Genomic DNA, 22031 nt, shown 5'->3' with positions numbered 1-22031 from the left:
GTGACATTTTCAATGAAACAGGAGGAATATTTTTTATAGCACCGCCATTTAATTGCTTTGGCCAACTAGTATTTATCGTTGAGCAGTTTTTTTCCCTAATTTTCAGCATTCTATTAATTACTCCCGCATCCAAGCGCTTACTTTTGTTTCATTCTCGATGGCACCGCCTTTTAATTGCATCTGGCCACTCCTTCTGTTTTTTAAAAATCCATATTCTAGATTTTTCACATATATTAAGAAAATTTATTAAATATGCATTGTTTTTTGCGAATAACAATTTTTCATAACTTTTAGCCAATAGAAATTCAATAAACACCTTTAATTTTTTTGAAACTTACAATTTTTCATAAAATTATACATTAAAAAAGTAAAAAAATTAATCTTTTTAAAACAATTTATTTTTTCCAGAACATACATCTTTTAAAAACGAAGGGAGTAGTATAAGCTTAACCAATTTTATGTATAGACAGAAAATAGTGAAGTAATTTAATGTTTTGAATATATGATGAATCATATTTTTTCAAACAAGAGTTACTTAATTAATCTTGAGATTGAAACGAGTAAACTACACATTGAGCATTTGTTATAAAAATAAAATATTTTTAATGATAAAAGAAAAATAATAAGCAAACAAAGAAAGAATGGAGAAAACCAATAGGACCCTAAAATACTCCGTAGTTATTAATAGACCCAAGAGATTGTCGGACATAAGAGAGTCACTAACAACCATGTTCTGGGATGACATGTAGCGATTTCTAATTGAAGGAGAAGTAAACATAACTAAAGCCAAAGTTCAAAAAAAAAGAGAAGTAAACATAACTGGTCTGTATTTATTAAATACTATTTGCGTTTAGGACGTCTAGGTTGGAAAATAAATGACGGCCATTTTTGTTCGAACCGCAATAAATTAATCATCTAACTCGCACATGGTTGGGTGTGGAAACCACACGTCTAAGTTATTAAACTACAGTAACTTAGCCAGGACTTAAGTTTCACAAGTGATTTGATTTTATTGTTTAATCGTTCATACAATTCAGTAGAGTTAAATTTAAGATTCTGACATACCTATTTCAATAAACTTAAAAATCTATAAGAGAAAAAAAGATAGATATTTCAGTAGTGTCAGTAAGTTTACTTGTTTACCAATTGTAAGGAAATTATCATTGCGTATGTAAGGTACAATGAGCGATTTTAACTTAATAGTGCCTCTTGAGTAGTCGGCAAGTTAATAGCTCATTACATAACAAAAGGTTAAGCAATAAGAACAAGACACGTATAATTAACTTTTACGTCAAAAAATGTATAACAACGTTTTTGTTCTGCAAGGCACCTATACTCCGGAACAAGCAGGAGTACGCATGTTTTGCTGTCATTTGTGATAAACAAATTTGGGACTTACGAAAAATATGATAATTATTACAGAACATTTGGCTCGTATATAAGTTAATTACTCTATTATTTCCAAACATGGATCACAAGTCAGTTAGCTTTCTGACTATAAGAATTATGTGGAATTTTTATTTAAAACACAAAATGAAAAGATTCTGACTATAAGTAGACATAAAATGACGTAATCATTTGAATTGTTTATTTGACACAAAAGAGGTAGAACTAACTAACTGTCACGAGATTGAGAAATCGTTAATGTCAGGAAGTCTATGGTAACTTGGGTGAAACGGTAAAGTCTACTTGGTAGATTTGAGTAAAATACTCGTGTTCTTAATATTTTCCACTGTATAAATCAAGGAGATAATATATGTATTATATGGTTTGTGAAACGGTAAAGTCTACTTGGTAGATTTGAGTAAAATACTCGTATTCTTAATATTTTCCACTGTATAAATCAAGGAGATAATATATGTATTATATGGTTTGCTAGGAGAAAACATGCGGAGAGGAAATCGTAGAAGGATTTAGGAATTGAATGCAGTTAGTAGTTGTTAGTGGTTGGAGTAAGTTTTTTTTTGTAACAAGTGGTTGGAGTAAGTTAATGCAAAGATTAAAGTAGATGATTAAGTGTTGCTATATAAGCGACCATAGTGCGGAAATGTTTTCGTCATCGGGCAGTGAACACTGCATAGAACAAGAAAACTAAAAAGCAGGAAGACATGGGGCGTCTAGTTAATGGAGCTACTCTATTGGCTTTATTATGTTTTCATGTTTTCGCTGTGAATGTTACTGCCAGAAATGGTGCGAGTTCTAGCAAAGATGAAGAGGAAAAAACGTTAATTGGAGGCGGCAAGGGTGGTGGCTTTGGCGGTGGATTTGGAGGAGGATCTGGCGGTGGAATAGGAGCAGGCGGTGGTTTTGGAGGCGGCGGTGGTGCTGGTGGAGGTGGAGGAGGTTTTGGTGGTGGACAGGGGGGAGGTGTCGGAGTCGGTGGTGCCTTTGGTAAGGGTGGTGGGGTTGGCGGTGGTTTTGGAGGTGGAGGTGGACACGGTGGAGGAGTTGGTGGTGGTGCTGGAGCAGGTGGTGGGTTTGGAAAAGGCGGAGGGATCGGAAAGGGTGGCGGAGCTGGTGGTGGAATAGGCAAAGGCGGTGGTCTTGGTGGTGGAATTGGCAAAGGTGGAGGAGTTGGCGGTGGAATAGGCAAAGGTGGAGGAGTTGGTGGCGGGATTGGAAAAGGTGGAGGTATTGGTGGCGGTATAGGCAAAGGTGGAGGAGTTGGCGGTGGTTATGGTAAAGGAGGAGGTATTGGTGGTGGTATCGGAAAAGGCGGAGGAGTTGGAGGTGGTATTGGCAAAGGCGGAGAAGTTGGGGGTGGTATTGGTAAAGGCGGAGGTATTGGCGGTGGTATCGGCAAAGGCGGTGGAGTTGGTGGTAGTATTGGCAAAGGTGGAGGAGTTGGCGGTGGAATTGGCAAAGGGGGAGGTATTGGCGCTGGCATTGGCAATGGCGGAGGTATCGGCGGCGGCATTGGAAAAGGTGGTGGAATTGGCAAAGGAGGAGGCATTGGAGGCGGAATTGGCAAAGGTGGAGGTGGTGGCGTCTTTGGGAAAGGGGGAGGTATAGGCAAAGGCGGAGGCATTGGTGGTGGTATTGGAAAAGGAGGAGGAATTGGTGACGGCATACGCAAAGGCGGAGGCATTGGAGGTGGAGGAGGCTTTGGCGGTGGAGGTGGATTTGGCAAAGGCGGGGGAATCGGTGGTGGAATAGGCAAAGGCAGAGGCATTGGAGGTGGAGGTGGATTTGGCAAAGGCGGGGGAATCGGTGGTGGAATAGGCAAAGGCGGAGGATTTGGTGGCGGGGGTGGATTTGGGAAAGGAGGGGGTTTTGGTGGAGGTGGTGGATTTGGTAAGGGCGGAGGATTTGGCGGTGGAGGCTTTGGAGGCGGAGGTGGGGGTGGAGGGGGTGGCGGAATCGGACATCACTAAGCTGAAACACATTACGTTGTATTGAATGCATGCCTCACGTACACTTGGTTTACAAGCCTTGAGCATTTCCAAATATACTAGCTTGATGTACTTTGAATTACGACGAGGAATGAGTTTCGTTCGACGCATTCTAATAATACAGATTGTATCATGTTGAACATTGGAAGTGTATCTGGTCGGAAGTAGTTTTTTTTTTTCCTTTAAAATCGTTGAAGAAACATTGAATTAAGAGCATCTCCAAAAAAAATCTTAATTTCAGTAAAACATCTATAAATTAATAATGTTGAGACTAAACCAAAACAATAATTTTTTTATTAAATTATAAAGATATTAATTTATCGATATACTAATTGAAGCAAGAACTCAATTTGGAACTATAAAATTATATTATTTTATAGAGATTTTTAGTTTATATTAATTTATAGAGTATTAATTTAAAGAGGTTATATATACTGTATATGAAGTTTCAAAGTGTATTTTTCCAAAACAAAACTTCAAAATTATTTGTAATTTACACCATAGTCTTTATATTTTTTATTATTAATATAAATCCATAAAACTTTTATAAACAACTAGCACATATATAAAAATATTACAGTAATATTAATTAACAAATTCTTACACCAAGATATAAAATTATAAATAGAAATACATAATTAAATATTAAAGTACAAGAAAAATATCACATCTTTATATATAAAAGAGAGTTTGCTCGATCCTTTCTACAGTGTTTATTGTATGTTATTGGTCCTGGAATCGTGCAAACATCCGGCCTGGAAAGAGAAAATAGAAACTCTCTCCCCCTAACCCTAATACGGCGTAAACTAACCCACGAAGATTGTCTCTCATCTTCATGCGGCGGGAGGCGGTGACGTTTGCGCTTCTTCTCATGACTGTAACAGACTGCTTTATGGATTTCTCTTTAATCCTGTTGATTTATTCTCGCATGATGTGTCTTCGATGCGTTGATTAGGTCTGAAAGGCGGTGTGTGTTCAGTATAAATATGTGAGCAATCCTCATCTTGGACTCATCTTCTCTTTCAATTCTCTGAAAGTATCTCAGGTTAAGCGAGGCGGCGAGGGTCGACACATCCTCATCTTGGACATACCTTGTATTTATGATTTGGGTATCGTTTATTGGGGTATCGTTTATTGATTAAGAAACCTTGAGTTTTGATGATCTTGATTTCGTTTTATGCTTTTTCTGTTTGTTGATGTAAGATGATTTGGTTTCGTTTATTAATTTAGAAAGCTTGAGTTGGCAGAAAAAAATTTAGAAAGCTTGATTTTATACGCTTTTGGTTTCGTTTGTTTATTTTGTTTTTGTTTGTTACTGTAAGATATTTTTGGTTTCGTTTATTGCTTCTTGAGTCCAGATACCGTGTGCAGATATGTGTTGTTGATGAGAGACCGACGAAGCTGTTTTGATTACCAGTATCCAGTTTCAAAGGCTCGGTTACACTAGAAGAAGAAGTTCCCACAACGCTTACAAATACATCGATTTGTGAGAATAATCTTACGTCCCAAGTTTTTTAAAACTATAAACTGGTAAGCTCTTATACAATTTCCCAAGGTTGTTCTTAAGTCTGTTAATTTTGATTGCTTAAATTAAATTCTTTGCGCAGATTCTTCCAATGGCGTTCTCACGAGACAAGCCAAGAAAGATGACTGTTAGTTAAATACTTGGCAAGTTTCTATCGAATTTTCTTATTCATTTTTTGTTTAATTCGTGAGTTGTTTTAAATTCAAATTTCTTACTTCATTTTGATTGCGTTGATTGTAAATTAAAAAACAAGCAAGATAGGATACTCGGGGAGGTCAGGAATGAGAAAGTTGAGCGATGATGAAGAGATGGATGAGATTGGGATTGAGGTTTCAAGGTTGAATTATGAGTCTGATGAGTTGAACAAGAGCAGTAAGACTACTAAGAGTGTTCAAAATGGAGGAGGTAATGTAAGAAGGGAATGCCTGCTAAGAATCCGATGGCTGAGAGGAGGAGGAGGAGGAGGGTGATAGGCTTTATATGCTTAGATCAGTTGGCCCCAAGATCAGCAAAATAAACAATTACTTCTCTCTTATCTCCTCAAGGGCTTCGTCTTCATCATTTACTTATCGCCGTTAGAGTTCGATAGATTCTGTGTTGTGTTTGTTGCGATGAAATTTCATTAACAACCACATACATTATGCATTAAACCTCAGACTTCGGTTCATGTCAATTTCAAAGATACCACATGCAGCTGTTTATTAGCTTTCCAAAAAGTGTTATTCACATACCCATCAATAGTGTCCAAAATAGTAGATTCAGTGATCCATTTCAGTTACGCAACTTGATATATAACAAACTCACTCAGTTGACAAAAAAATAACAAACACTCACGTGGATAGCTCACCAAACCTCCCGTACTGCATTTCCACAGGAATTTGAAGCCCAAAATAACAAGTCCCACATCATAAAGGATATCAATTAATAAATCAAAACCAATCCCTTTCTAGAGTTGGAGACTTGGAGGCCCGCTTAAATTATTGATCCAGAATACAAAACCAAATACACAAACACCATAAGATGCGACCTTAGATAACTGGATTTTGATAGTAAAACAGAGGCACCCTCACAGAAGGTGCGAACCATAATCTACAAAGTTAGTTATATTAAAGGAATATGGCAAAGCTGAATCGAATGGAGATACAAAAAAAAAGATGACAAAAATAGCCATATAAATTTGCAAAACCTCCAACATTGTATATGTAAATAAAAGATTAGTCTTTTTAATATATATATATTTATATAATATAACCAACAAATAATATTTGGTAAAAATTTAGTCAACAAATAATATTTTTTTGAAGATACATAATATAACCCAATACATAAATTTAACAGTACATAGAAAATTTCAACAATATATAAAAATTACAAAAAGGAAACCAAAACCACAACCCTGTCCATAACCAGACCGGGATAAACCAATTCCAAAGCTTAAAATGAAGGACAAGAAAGCTTTTCTACACCAAAAAGAAAACTACCGAAACCAATTGCCACGATATGTTTAATATGTGTGAGAAGGTTGGCAGATGAGCTATGTTACGTTTGGTTGAGCGTGTTCATATTTCACTTTCGTTGACAACTCAGTCGATGGTCTCATAAATACATGTGTGGATTTATTTTATTTTTATGTAACCACAAACTTCTTGATATACTATAGATTGTTTAAGGCTTCAAACAAAGAGATTGTGATTGAATATACCTTAGTTACTCCCTCAACTCTCTTCTCAACTCATGGTTCTGAGTATAAGTGAAACCTTACAATCAATAAGTGATGAGACTGTCCCATAAATTTCACTTTGATATAGTCTATGATTGTTTATCTGCGTTTGTGTTTCAATGTTATATCTTTTATTTTATCTTTTCCAATTTCGTTGATCAGAGCAACGAATACACAACTATAAAATAGTTTTTTGTAATTCCTACTTGATTTTCTGCCAGCTATTTATATTTTGTCAAATTGAATTATAAATAATATATATATATATATATATATATATATATATGTATATATTATTACATTTTCTGAATTATTTTTTTGTTAATTTTGTGTTTTCTAAAAAATAGATAATATGAAGGTTTTTGTAATTCCTACTGTCTGAATCTGTTTAAGTTGATGACAAAAAATAGGTCACTGCCATTTTAATCCTAACAAAAAATATTTATTAAAAACAACAATATGATCTCAGAATTTTTTCTATTATTTGTTTGTCTATAATATCGTTTTCAATGTATAATGATTTTAAATGCTTCATACAATTAATATAAATTCATATAAAATAGTTTTTATTATAACTTTCCGTTCGTAGGGCGGGCCAACCCTAGTTATTCCATAAAATTATTTCCTTACCATCTTCGGTTACACAAAATTTATTTGGACAACATTTTAGAGGTTCTAGAGCAGTTTTACTAGACTATTAGTGTTGCTGTAATATTTAAAGTTGTAAAATAATTATGCCTTCATGTATCTTTTTTTAGAAAAAAATTATTAAGTTTTTTTGTAATATTCTTGTTATCTAATTCTAATTTTAAAATATTATAATCTTATTTTAAATTTTAATTTAATTTTATGTGTAAAATTTGAATTTATAAATATAAATTTGAAATATTTATGATATACAAAAGTTTTAAAGATTAAAACAATAATGAAAACATACTTAAGAATCATAAATATGATGTGTAATTGATTATAAGGACCAAAATGCAAATAAAAATTAGAAACTTCAAATTTAGAGTTTTGAGAAGTGAAATTCTAAATTTGAAATTTTGAAATTTTGAAATTTTGAAATTCTTTTTTGGAGAACAAAAAACTCTATATTTGGAGTTATAGAGTTTCTTTCGAAGATGTTTTAAGCAGTTCAAAAAAAAAATATTAATCAACATGAAACGCATATTGTTGAAAAGTAGAAATAAACACGAAGGAATGAGTGTAATATACCCAAAGAAGACCCAATTTTGTGAAATGCCCATGGGTTTTTAAGTGGGTAAAGTGAGTATCCTTTTGGACTATGAAAGACAGAAATGCCCTCGCTTTATCGCTTCCAAAACGGAGCGAGAACGCAGCGGATGTGTCAGGCGCAGATAAACCGAGATTTCGTCGAGACGTGTTCAGATGGGTGTGACTGACACAGAAAGGCGCCGGCGAGGAGAAATTGGTGGGTAAAGAAGAGAACCGTACTTATGATGATAATTGCTTCGGTAAGTGTTACTCTGGTTGCATATTGGGCTGCGGGATTGGTATTAGGGTTTATAGATTATAATATATATACTTAGCGGGGAGGGGGGGGGGGTGAGGAATTGGTGAGAGAGTAAAAGTGAAAACGAAAACTGTAATTGAGAGTTTGGAGGTTAGAAACTCATTTGACAGTGTTCGTTCTCACAAACGGTGAAGGTATGAGCTTTTCTGAGAATAGTTCATAATTATACAACTCATTTTGTTTTTGTAGCGGCTGATTTTTTAGATTCTACTGTAAATGTGTCAATTTATCTGGAAAATTGTCTAAAACGGTATTTGATAATGGTTTATGTAGCAGGTAAGGACGAACTTTTTGGAGTTCAAGGTATGGGGCATATCGTGAGACTTGTTGTTGGTGACTGGCAAAGACTTGCGAAGGGGACATGGAAGTTCGACATCAACCACGTAGAAGTGAAATACGATGTCGTGGTGAAAGAGAATGAGACGTACGATGCCTTGGTTGAGATGGTGAGGGAAAAATTTCGCATATTACCTTTGGAGCCAGTTTCCTTGACCTATGACTTCCCCGACTGGATAAAAATACCTGGAGACTACACCACACCTCCCGTGGACATAGCAGAAGACGGGGATGTGGAGCTTTTAATGGCTGTGAGGATGGACTTCGTTAATTTGGCGATGTGCGTCGCTCACGGTAACGAGGCAGTTGGTCGTTACCGGATGGTACGTAGGGAGGAGTTCGGATTGACGGGAGACGGGACAGAAGTTGTTCCACCAAAGCCCATCCCTTGGAGAGGTATGATGTAGAACATATAGTTAAGGGTGTTTATTAAAGTGGTGATGTATATGCTAACGTGTGTAATATCCTCTACAGGTTTTCGTGCGGGTAGGTATCTGCAGATATGCGAGCATAAGCTAATGACCATTTGCAGCAGTGAGCAGATGGTTGAGATCAGGATGTGTGGTTGTCAGCTAAGACTTTTTCTTGACTGCAATCAGGGTGAGGTGAGGTATCTTTCTTTTCATGAAGGAAAACACCCACATGTTGGTTCAGATCACGCAACACTTCGTTGATGCGGCAATCGGTGACATCGTCCTGGGTGGTTACTGGTTCGGGAGGCCCAGTGGGGTCGGCCCCCAGAGAACTGTTGTCAGAGGAATGCACGGCAGCGGTGGACTCACCTCTAGTAAGATCCTCTACAGACATATTGAGGCTAATCCCATTCTTGGCAATAGCATCAATCACACCCTTGATTACAGCGCTCTCCATGATTTTTAGTTGGTCGAGAATAACCTTCCCGAGCTTCGTCTCAATGTTCTGAAGGCAAGTAGACACGGTTGTCTGGATGAGAGCTACCTGATGTGAGTCGTCACTTGAGGCAAGGAGATTGTCTATCTTGGCGCCAAGGACACGGACGATACGCCTTTCCAATGCTAATATCAGATCATTAAGATCCGTTGGGGGGGTCTCTCAATTGGTCGGGTGCCTCGGCGTGCGTAACCTCGGCTACTGGATCCTTATCGGTTTTTTCTTTGGGTTATTTTCCCTTCAGTTTCTTCCCTGTCCTCATTCTAACAAGATCGGCCGAGGTGAGACCACCTTTAAACATTTCCTTCCGGAAAGCAAACCCCTCCCCGATCAAACGAACCATGTTGTCTACCAAATCATCACCGGTTTCATCTGCCCACGTGAGGTCTAACCCAGTGGACCATTCTTCGTACGGCTCGTCTAGAATGCACTTCAAAGGCACCTACATATGAGGAACAAACACATAGGGGATGTATATCAGATTTAAAAAGTATATGTATTTCGAGATGTTATCGGATATCACAATGTTTAACGGTTAATTTCCAACGTAACAGATTCTAATGGTGTTAGCGGGAAAACTATGCCAGATCGCGATCAAGAAACACCAACATATATTTGTTAGGCGCTACTAAAAAATGTTACCAGTTAACGGGCCAAATTAGATGTTTTAGAAATTGTTACCTTGCATTCTGAATCCATAGTCTTGGCATGGCCAGGAATGAGACAATATTTGGTCGGCTGAGATGTTTTATCATTCGTTACCGCGGTGTCATCTTCTGATGGCAACACTTCTTCCGGAGACTCGCCGCACTTTCCAATTCTACTATAACCACCGGCTCGGTGTGAGATATTTCTTCTTTGAGCTGTGGAATTTCTGCAAGAAGGACTAGTTGAATTGCATCAACGTAACCGCGAACTGCAACAGAAGATTGCGCTAATGTGAGTTCATCCTTAGCAACAATGGAGGTAACAAGAGACTGGAACGAAGCCCTCCCCCACGGGAAATCTAGAAATTCATCAAGATCCCTGATAAGCTCCACATGCTCCGGTATGATGCGAGGTTGGTGTGAAGAAGGAAAGAGGATTGACGAAGTGATAGCGAGACATGCGAATTTGATCCTAGCCTCGCGGCTTTTGACTACCTTCTTCTTCAACATATCGATCACTATGTCTAAAGTACAGAACTTGAGAGACCCAAACAGTTCGTTCCAGTAAATCTTCTCTTTCAACGGGTTCTTCTTCTTTTTAGTGGGTTCTGGAAGCTTGGCACAGTTCAAGCCCGTGACAATGGCGAATTCGCGGAGAGACATTCTGATCGGATTTCCGGCAAATAGAAACCAAACCTCGTACTTTTTGTTAACTTTGAGTAATCTAACTACAACGTACTGACCAGAGGCGCCGGAAAAAGGAGGGTTCTCGTCAATGGCGATAATCTTCCCAAATGTGGAGTTCTGTAAAAACTCCAATTCTTCGGGTTCAAGCGCGTCAATAATCGCTTTGGTCTTCTTGATCTTGTGGTTAGAGTTAACACGCTCACCCACCGGTTCGTGGCAAGCAGCGAAGATCCTTGGGGGTAAATTTAAATTGTCCATCGTGAAGGATTCTAGAGGTGAAGTGACTGTGAATTAGGGATTTAGGGTTTGATGAACAGTAGAACGACGGAAGAAAGGGGGAAGATGGAAGGATGAATGTAAATTAGTTGGGAAAATGGAGTTAAAGAGACTCTTAGATGCTCGAAACCGACAAGGTCAGATCATGTCTCATCATTTTGGAGTCGCGAAAATCACGAACCTTCGTATTGTCCAATGGAAATAAGAGAGGCTTCTGACACGCAACAAAAAGCGAACCGGTGCTACGTTTCGTAGCCTCTGTGGCCGTGAAGGGTAAAATTGTCAAAGGAAAATGGAAAGAAGATATGGGGGCATAAGGCTTGTTATATGAATGTTGGGGTGTAATCCCGCCAATTTCTCAATAAACAAACGCCATAAGTATTAGAATGTTACAGAGTACGTCTCCATGGATGTGTATAGGCTTTTTACATTCATATCATTTGCTTGTACTTCCCTGGAGGTAAACCCTGCATATTTGGGTGTGGAATGATATGCTTTTGCTACTATGTACGCGGAACATCACAGTGATTTCTTAATAATTATATCCTATGATGTTCATTAGATAATATTGTATTCATTTAACGTGTTGGTCTCTAAGATGTGTCTTAGACTTTTAGATGTGCTGCTCTTCTTAGATATTTATAGTTTTAGACTTGGTGTTTTATTTGAACATTTATGTTTTTCCAGAATTCTTAGCCTTCTAGTAGTCTAGTGTTATTGTTAGTAGGAAGACTTCTTTGGAAATGTATCTTGAAGAGACTAATAGACATGATCAATTTTGAGAATCGAGATATTTAAAAATATCGGAAGATAACTTTCATATGCAGTGAATTGGTTGCTTTCAATGAGTTGTGATTTGTGAACTTCTTAATATTCCTATAGCAATGGTAGCTCTCCAAGCATATTAACATACCAATTAAAGGTAATTACAGAAGATGTTTTTCATTAGCTTATAACTCATAAGTTCATAACAAATGTTTTAGTTTGATGAATCTAAAAATTAAATAAAACCAAACACCAAATGAAAGTTGCCAATTCCAAAATAAATAAATAAAAAACACCAAATTTAAACACCACCGGAGCTCAAATCATCATCGTTGGAGCTCGAATCATCACCATCGGAGCTCGAAATCGTAATCGACGAAGCTCGAATCGTCATCGCCGTAGCTCCATTCATTTTCTCAGGAGGAAGTCACACGAATCACCTTCTTCTCACTCTCTCTCTCATTTTTTCAGGTAAACAAGAAATGAAGAAGAAAGAAAAACGTGAATCCTTGTAATCCCGCATGGCACACTTCAGCCTATCCCGAAAAAGTCCAGTCCCGCAACAACCCGTCCCGCGAGGTCCTCTAATTTGCGTGCATATAAAATTTCAGTCCAATACCGTCCCGCAACAGTTCTCTTATTTGCGGGCATATAAAATTTCAGTCTAATACCGTTCTACAACAGTCCTTTACGGGCCATGTCCGCGATCCAAACCTGTGCTCCAGGTCAGATGGTCTATGATTGTCATCTCTAGATTGACCTATTAATTTTTATCAATTTTGACACTTCTAGTTCTGTATGCTTTCCAATACATTTACATATAACATTAATTTCTTCTATTAATATGAGAAACTATAGCTCTCAGTTACGTATAATTGTTTTTCCGCATAATCGATTGAACTGGAGAATTCAGTAAAAATCGGCTTTACTGATTAAAACCAGTCACGTGGATTAAATCTTAAAATCGGCTTTTGCGGGAGTATCTTGTTAAGAGATTCATGATTAAATTAATAAGAGAAAATAAAAAGGCAACGAAAAGAGAATAAAATTTTCGAGAGTTTGAAAGACTATGATGTCAACGGTCATAATTAATTAATTATAATGGTTGATGTATTACAAATAATTAAATTAACTAAGTTTTGTTTTCTTAGAGACTCTTGTATCTCACCGATACAACTGTCCTTACTCTTCTCTATCCAATCATAGAATCAAAATATTATACGATAAGAATCTTGTTTGATAGTGAGAATAAAATTTGAACAAATAAAAAAAATAATAATCAACATTACAGTGAGCCACTAGACTTTCCAGCCCGCCACGTAAGATTTGTGGGACCCACCTCCCGAAGATTCCTATATATAGATTTCCACAGAGTAAGCTATCGTTTTCCTCGATACTTTTTCCTCCACTTTTTCAGATCCTTAAGTCTCTAAATCCGATACGAAAATGGCTTCATCCGCAGCTCCAGTCGCTAACGCCGCCGTCGTCGCCAAACCCACGTTTGACTCTCTTTGCCTCGGAAGATCCGCTCAGTCTGTTGTTGGTCGATTCCCGTAACATCAACAAGAATGGATAGTTTATGGGAATAACGATTCTCCTCCTCGATGAATTGGTGAGGATTGTTTCTAATCTATTTTTGTTATTTGTCCTTAAAATATAACACAGCTTCCCCTTTGTTCAGATATGAAACGTGTCTTCATGTTTATTAGTTTTTTCTATGACCTTTTTCATGAAATACTAATGATCTTCTTTTCTTTTCATGCAGGAAGCATCTACTGTTACCGCGGGTTCAGGACGTGCCCTTGGCTTTGGTTTCATCGTCTTTGCAAATCCTTCTGTTGCAGAGAGAATGGTCATGGAGAAACACATAATTGATGGCCGCAGGGTTAGTGATCTCGCTCTAAAATCTCATCAAATATCCTTCATAGATGTGTCCTTATTAGTGGATTGCTCTAAAAATCTCAATCTTTATGTAATTGTTATTCGCTTTACTATCAATAAAGTCTTGGGCTGAATATCTAAGATTGTTTTGATTTTAAAATTTAGGGTGATTGGCGAACTCTTTCAGCTCTTTTATGAGTTGTATTGTGGCTTTTAAATAGGGTCAACTACTGTAAACTCTGTCCCTCCGTAAAGACACATGAAGCTGATTTTCTGTGCAAAGCTCAGATTGTTGGGGTCCCTCAGCAAAATGGATGGTCATTCGTTTCTTGATGCAACATGAAGCTCCACAGATCCAGATACCCCTCCGGTGCAACAGAGGTGTTTCTCCAAACGGGTGAACAGGTACGAAGTGATCCTCATCTAAAGGAACAACCTAATTTAAATACATGTTCTCAGTTAACATACTCTTTCCATGTTCCGTGTTGAACTGACTGTTGACGACGGAAACGACAGTGTCACATTCGTGGTCTTCGACAGGGAGATGACAAAACTCACCAAGTAAGATGCAGCCACTCTAGCTCTTGAGGAGGTATGTTTCTACTCCAACCCTCCATATAGCTTCTGTTTAAAATTGTTTCGATTACTCTGTCTGACCTTCAAAACTCAAACCTATTACAGATTAGTGGCGATGGAGTGCCAGCGCTACCAAGTTGCCTTGAAGAGCTAGCTGGCAAGTAATGCGTTTTCCAGATTTGTGTCACTCCATACAGTTTCAACCCCAACCACCGTACCGTATCTTCACCATCTCTGCACACATACAATATCTCCTTCGGCACTCAGCCACAGGTGGGGTAATCTAAAATTTCAGTAACTATCCTTCATGCTGAACTTAAATAACACACATGTCCTACTGTGATCAGAGTGGTGGCAGCAACCAAGCTCCTTTTTGGATGTCCAAGCTGGAGAACCAACAGCAACTTCTAGCTACACCGTTGATGGGGGGGAAGCGAGCAATAGGAGTTGATGAAGCAAATACACTTGGCTCTGAAGACGCAGAAAAAACTGCAGACGCCCCCAATGAATAAGAGTTTCAAGTCCATCAAACCGGCATGCCCACTTAGCTTTCGTGTCAACTGAAATATATATTTTCCTATGTTTTAGTACTTCAAACTATGGTTGTGTCTTCATATTATCTGCAAACTATCTCTCAACTTTGAAATTAAATAAAGAGAAAGTTCACGTGGATTTGCATCTCTAGATAAAGTCATAAATAAGTCCAACGTTTTTCATTTGACTGATCAATGGGCCTACATATAACTCAGTTATATAACCAATGTTTAGGTTTATCTCAAACAACAGAATCTGCATTTAACTTTTAAAATTACGTTTTTTCATACCTATTACGGTTCAGCCAAACCTCTTATAAACCGTATGCAACTTTAAACAAAATGTTTTATACTTCAATGGGTACACAAAGAATGACATGATTTTTTTGTAAAATGAGACCAATGGTATGCGTACGAAGGTTAAAAAAAAACGTTCAACATGTTCTGATATAAAATGGAACCTACTAGGCTACTAATACATCCAAACTGCATCCAAAATTATAATATTTTTTTTTTTGAACGACTAATATTTCTTTTAAAAAGACCATTTCCAGCGACAAAAAAAAGCAATTCAATATGCCTTTCGGAATATGTAAATTTGCCGCTAATAAATACAACCTCAAAAACCACCCGCATCTCAATTCGTCTTCCTACACACAAGCATCCTCCACTAATACACCCTCGACATATCACAGCTTAACAACACAACTCCACAAGTTTAAAAACAACTTTACAAACATGGATTACTTCTTCATATATTTAACAACATCTATGTTCACGACCCCCGGGCTCCACCCCTAGGTTCGGCTCAAACGTCTCCCTTCCATACAATTTTGTCATTTTGGAAAAAAGCTTCGCTGTTATGAACCAAATTGTGGATGTCTCATAACCAAGAGATTATGATTTGTAATCTTTTCATTTATCTATGACGGTGTAATCTCCTATACAAGGAACCTCTATGTTATGAATAAATATAGACTTTTCCACTACTTTTATAACACGTTATCTGCACGAAACTCTAAATTCCTAAGCTAATACCCAAATCAAAAAATCCTAAAACCCTAACCCTAGCCGGCGATCCGACGAACCCTAAACCCCGATCGCGTCTCTTGTTCCCGCATCTGTTCTAGCTCGCATCCTCGATCAGCTTCAGCCCAAGGCGTTCCTGATCCTAGCTCAGACGTTCGCGACCCGAGAGCAGCTCCAGCACGCGACCCCTTCCTCGTTCTCGACAGCATCAGACAGCTCGCGTCCGACGATGAAGGCGTTCCCGATCAAGCAACAAAAGACGTCTGCGACCCGGTAGAAGCGATTCGATTCATTCCAGCTCGCGTCCCATTCGTGTCCAGCTCGCGGCTCAACTCCTTTGGTGGTCCGATTCAACAATCATCTAAGGTTAAAAGGTAATTCAAAACCTAAGAACCCATAATCGAACATGGATTGATTGATAAAGAATGAAACCCTAAAACCCTAATCTTTATGAATCAAAACTATAGGGTAATAGATCAAAAATCCTAATTGAGTAAATCGAAGCTCTAAAAGTTCGATACCCCAAACCCTAAATCATGTTCCTACATGATTAAAACCCCAAATCGGTTTTTACAAGTTAAAATCCGATAAACCCTAACCATATATCTATAAATCCTAAATAATATAAGTATCAGAATTAATTATACTATAATTATCAAATCACATATTAAAACCATAATCGAATAATTTTGAAATCAAAACTGTTTTTGGTTTTGATCATTGAGGTTTTAAATATGATTGAATCTGATGCTATGTTTCTAGAATTGTTTGACCGTTAAATTGATAGATTTATTTTCTCATCTTGCTTGGTTAATTGTTCATCTGATTTAAAATTGTTTAAACCGACCAGCCTGTTAAAACATTGATTGAATCCGATAGGTTGCTAGCTTGCTTTGCTTATATAATCCGATAGGTTGATAGATTGATTGAAGTTTACTTGTTTAAAATCTAAATGATCTGATTGCATGATTCTTGAGGTTTAATATCATCTACTAGGATTGATAGTTTTGTAATCTGATCTGTTTTAAATAGAAACCCTAAATAATCCGTATGATAGGTTATATTGATCTGATTTGAATGTCTTTGAGAATTGAGAATCCGTATGCTAGGTTGATAGATTCATGATAAAATCTAATGTCTTGAGGTTTAAGATTGTATGCTAAGTTCGATTAAATAGATTGATCTGATTATATGTTTTTGAGGTTTGATAAATTCGGATACTAGATAAATTATTTACACATGGTTTATGCTAAATACCAATCAGCCTTGAAACTGATTCATTGAAATTCATGCTTGAAATCTATATTCTAGTATTGCTAAAATCAGCCTTGAAACTGATTCATTGAAATTCATGCTTGAAATCTATATTCTAGTATTGCTAAAATCAGCCTTGAAACTGATTGAGTGATTAATAAATCTTTTTACTAGTCTTGCTAAAATCCATTGATTGTTAAACCCTAATTGCATGATTAATTGAATCCGTTTTTGCTAGTCTTGATAAACCATAATATTATGAGCACATAGAAATAGTATTGCTGAGACTTGCTAGAAATTGACTGATTGATTAAATGCTTTAAGATTGATAGTCTCATTGTCCTCACAAGATTGAAATCCGAATTGATTGTTTTTAAGAGTAAGGCCGCATGAAAATTATACCTAAATATTGAGTGATATATGATTTGAGATGTCGAAAATCAACCTGGATTTTGCTGCCCTAAATCTCTCTGGAGATAATTATTTACGGTGGGCATTGGATACAAAGATTATCCTAAAGTCAAAAAGACTTGGTGAATGTATCATAGAAGGCAATAATGCCAATGAGAAAGATTGATACATGGCAATATTAATTATTAGCCATCATCTTATTAAGAGTCTCAAAGATCAGTATCTGACTATAGAGAATCCTCTAGACCTTTGGACAGAGTTAAAAATCGAGATATGATCACCAAAGAACGGTGTTATTACCAAAGACCCTATTTGATTGGAGGAATCCCAGAATCCAGGACTATAAGTCCGTGGATGAGTCTATTGCTAGCTGGGCAAAATAATGGATTACTGATGAGAAACAGTGAATTGAGACCTCCTGGATTAACCCCATTACCTGATACCAATAAGGCCGCAGAAGAAAAAAAAAAGGTAACCACGTCCAGAATGATAGACCACACGGTCATGGCCGTGGAGGGTGGAAAGGACGTGGCCATGGCCACTATAACACATTTGGCCGTGGGAATCACTATGGCAGAGGCCGTGGGTATCAACCCAATTTGAGCCATGGTCAAGGCAGTGGCCGTGGTATATCCTTTAAACCACAAAGCTCGACCAAATCAGTGTGCCATAGATGTGGAATGGGGAACCATTGGGCTAAGATATGAAGGACTCCCAAACATTTTTGTGACCTCTATCAAAGAGAGTCTGAAAGGGAAGAATCCTGAAACCCACTTGGTCTATAAAGATGGTGAAAATAATTTCGAACATGATCAAGATGATCTTATGGAATATGAGACTTATGATTGCCTAAAAGAATCAAGTTGATAATCTGATTTCGACATCAAACTTGTGTGATTGCTTTGCTTGTATGCTTTCTCTGATTTTTATCTCCTTGAATTTATACTATTACATTGTCTGCTTAGATTAAATGAATGAATGATTTTTCTATATGAGTACGCTGAAAAACGCCAATATAAGTACTAAAGCAGGTATCGCCAGTCTGAAAGAAGACTATGGCTAGGCTAATATATTATTGCCTAAGGGTATGCATCTAGAAATCAGTGATGCCTTATATTCACCCAGCTCTAAGAGCAAGAGCAGCCTATTGAGTTTTAAAGATATAAGAATGAATGGTTTCCATACTGAAACAATGGGCGAAGGAAACAAAGAGTTCCTTCAAATATATGTATAAAATTGCCCAAGGCTGCGAAAATATACACTTTATGGCACGACCGGATTGGTCATCCTTGTCCAAACATGATGCAAAAATTGATATTCAAAAGGCACACATTAAAAGATAAGAAGAGTTATCCCAAAGAATCTCACGTGTGTAGCATGTACACAAGGGAAACTCATTAGGCCATCACCAGTATAACGGCTACGAGCCCCTTTTTCATAAATAATGACTATATGTCTAGATAATACTGGTGAATACATGTCCCAAGCGTTTAAATGATTATGGTATGTCCATGGGGGTAAGTGTGGACAATTCTGTGATACATGTCCATACCAAGAACGGCTTGGCCGAAATCTTTTAAAACGCAAATAGCTGATTGATAGACCATAACTTATGAGGTCAAAACTCTCATTCACAGCTTGGGCCACACGAACTTTACATGCACCTAAGTTAATACGCATCATGCCATTTAGTGAGCATAGATATCCCCTATCACAATTATTAACGGGTCAAGAGCCAGACATACCCCATCATAAGACATTTGGATGTGTTGTCTATGTACTAATTGCTCTACCACAGAGAACTAAGATGAGACTTCAAAAGGAGGATGGAGATATATGTTGGATATGATTCTCCCACAATAATAAAGTACTTTGAGCCAACTATGGGTGATTATATTTTAGGCCAGGTACACGGATTATTTTAAGACTAGGAGGAGAAAAAAATAATAAAGCTGGTAAAATAATGATAAAAGAAATAGAATGAAATCAACCATCAATGTCTTGGCAAGATCCTCGGACTAAAGAATGTGAAATAGACGTCCAAAGATTATACATTTACAAAGCTAGCTAATCAAATGCCAGACACATTTGCTGACCCGAAAAAGAATGACTGAGTCATATATAAACAAGCTTGTAAAGCACCAATGAATTTGATGTCCAAGAAGAGACACAGTCAAGTTGCTACAGAGTCTAGACAACGTATGAAACGTGGTAGACCAATAGGTTCCAAAAGATAAGAATCCTCGGAAACAAAAGAAAGGTGCAGAGAATGATAATCAAAATCCAAATCCGAGGTTACTAAGGAAACCATCCCAGACATGGAGATGAGGCCGGCTGGCTCTAAGGTACAGGTACCAAACAATGTAGCTTGGGACGCCAAGCTGCAAAGTATTAAAGGTCCTGATAATAATGAATCTCAATCGATTATATCATGTCTGGAACATAATGGAACCAATAAGGAATGTCGACATAAGATGATTTATTTGCATACAAGGTAGCACTTGAATTTATGAATATAAGCGAGGATCATGAACCCACGTCAATATAAGAGTGCACACTCGTAGAACAGATTGGATTGAATGGAAACGTGGGGTTAAATAGTTTAAGGAATAAAAGCGTATTTGGCCATATGATTAAGACTTCATATGATGTTAAAACCAGTGGATATAAATGGGTCTTGTGAGGAATAGAAATCGTGAGATATAAAGCTGATGTTGCACAAGGATTCTCACAAAGACCAGTAATAGATTATGAGGAGACATACTCCCATGTGGTGGATGCAACTACTTTTAGATTTTTCATAAGTCTGGCTATATAAGAGAGAAAATTAGACTTGCAGCAAGTTGATGTAGTGACTGCATATTTATATGGTCCACTGCATAATGAAAGTACTAGAGGGTATTGAGCTGAAAGTACAGCAAGTTCTCGAGAACAATATTGATAATCATCAAAGTATATGATCTGAATATCCTAGGAACCTCTGGATACAATTTCCCAAACAGTTGAATATCTCAAGAAAGAGTTTGAGATGAAAGATCTTGGAAAACAAAGTTTTGTTTGGGATTACAGCTTGAGTACATTAACAATGAAATCTTTGTGTATCAAATAGTATATACAAAAATGGTAATCAAGAGATTTAATATGGACCAGTCTCATCCATTATCTAGTACATGAGCGTGAGATCACTTGTTTGGGACACTGATCCATTCAGTCCAAAGGTGGACGATAAAGAAGTCTATTTAGTCCTGAGATGGAGGATGCAGAAGTCTTGTTTTAAACACTGATCTGATTGGTCCATAAGAAGGACGATGAAGAAGCCTTTGATTTTGGTTTATTTTATACTAACCAACCCAAAGAATGGTTATTTGGTTTTGTTGATTTGTTTTCAGACAGGTTATGTTTTACACATGGTGGTACACGCATATCACAGCAACATCATCCAAGATTTCGTGTGTGTATATTTGAGGTCGATGACTCAATATGTTCGATCAGATTGTGGCATGGCCGATGGTAAAGAAGAACCAACTATTATGTTCGAGGACGAAACATATTCTGCCCAAGATCTTCATCACCCACGGATTGCAGAAAATTGGAGAGGCCCAAGGGACTTTCAGTAATGTCCAAATCAGGAAGAGTAATGTGTGTTGTACTTTTTTTCCTTCACCATGGTTTTGTCTCAATTGGGTTTTCTTGGTAAGGTTTTAATGAGTCAACATTAAATCACATTACAAGCTCTAAATGGTTATGACATCCAAGGGGAGTGTTATGAACCAGACTGTGGATGACTCATAACCAAGAGATTATGATTTGTAATCTTTCCATTTATCTATGACGGTGTAATCTACTATATAAGGAATCTCTATGTTATGAATAAATATAAATTTTTCCATTACTTTTATAACATTCCCTGCATTTTTGACCAATTAAGACCCAATAACCACTCACACTTACTTTATGCAATTTTAACGCAAGTTACGACTAATTACAAAGAATATAACACAAATATCTACATAATTTGGAAATATGAACATTATTTAAATATAAATATAACAGAAAATGAATCCAACAATGTAAACTATTCTACGCTCATAACAAATACACAACACTAACCACAAAAAAGTAGCACAATTCATCACCCACCTCAACCCTTACAATATAAATTTTGGAGAATCAATGACAACACCAAAACACCAACACGACATCACGTCCACATTCTTAGATAGAGAAACAACAACATTCAAGACCAAGCCCTTGCGCGGGGGCTATACCTAGTCTTTATAATATTATTGAACAAAAAATTTATCGATGAAATATCAATGTGATTCTCGCCGTCAAGGTCCTCCACTATTTAAACTAAAGCTGTTGCTGTAAGAAAGAGTGACGGTCAAATGAATATTTCGAAGAACTACCTATCTTTTCTGCTTCAAAATATTATCAAATTATTTTCAACTTTCAATAGTATCAAAACTGACACATCTAACATCAATCCATGATATATATAACACAAGTAGAGCGTTAAATATCTGACAGTTGCTGTTATGAATTGGTTATAG

General features: G+C 37.1%; 1 protein-coding gene and 2 long non-coding RNA genes across 4 annotated transcripts; all 3 read left to right on the top strand.

Moving 5' to 3' along the window:
• Positions 1 to 816: 816 nt before the first annotated feature.
• Positions 817 to 3534, top strand: LOC111198080 (glycine-rich cell wall structural protein-like). 2 transcript variants are annotated; one of them, XM_048744964.1, is made up of 2 exons: positions 818 to 3111; positions 3178 to 3534. In XM_048744964.1, the coding sequence occupies exons 1-2, from the start codon at positions 2109 to 2111 to the stop codon at positions 3372 to 3374; spliced, it is 1200 nt and encodes a 399-aa protein (XP_048600921.1). In that variant the 5' UTR covers positions 818 to 2108; the 3' UTR covers positions 3375 to 3534. The 2 variants fall into 2 exon arrangements, with proteins under 2 accessions (XP_048600920.1, XP_048600921.1); XM_048744963.1 differs by having other exon boundaries at positions 817 to 3534.
• A 562-nt stretch (positions 3535 to 4096) lies between these two features.
• Positions 4097 to 5651, top strand: LOC106376874. The gene is made up of 4 exons (XR_007318201.1): positions 4097 to 4269; positions 4348 to 4501; positions 4764 to 4922; positions 5000 to 5651. It is a non-coding gene; the product is annotated as an uncharacterized LOC106376874 (long non-coding RNA).
• A 7849-nt stretch (positions 5652 to 13500) lies between these two features.
• LOC106375146 lies at positions 13501 to 15323 on the top strand. Its single transcript, XR_001275215.3, has 5 exons — positions 13501 to 13679; positions 13841 to 14080; positions 14192 to 14267; positions 14357 to 14524; positions 14599 to 15323. It is a non-coding gene; the product is annotated as an uncharacterized LOC106375146 (long non-coding RNA).
• Positions 15324 to 22031: the final 6708 nt, after the last annotated feature.

Source organism: Brassica napus, chromosome C1, assembly GCF_020379485.1.
Source record: "Brassica napus cultivar Da-Ae chromosome C1, Da-Ae, whole genome shotgun sequence".
Classification (NCBI taxonomy): domain Eukaryota; kingdom Viridiplantae; phylum Streptophyta; class Magnoliopsida; order Brassicales; family Brassicaceae; genus Brassica; species Brassica napus.
The sequence above is the reverse complement of the archived record's forward strand: the minus strand, read 5'-3'. Positions and strand labels throughout refer to the sequence as shown.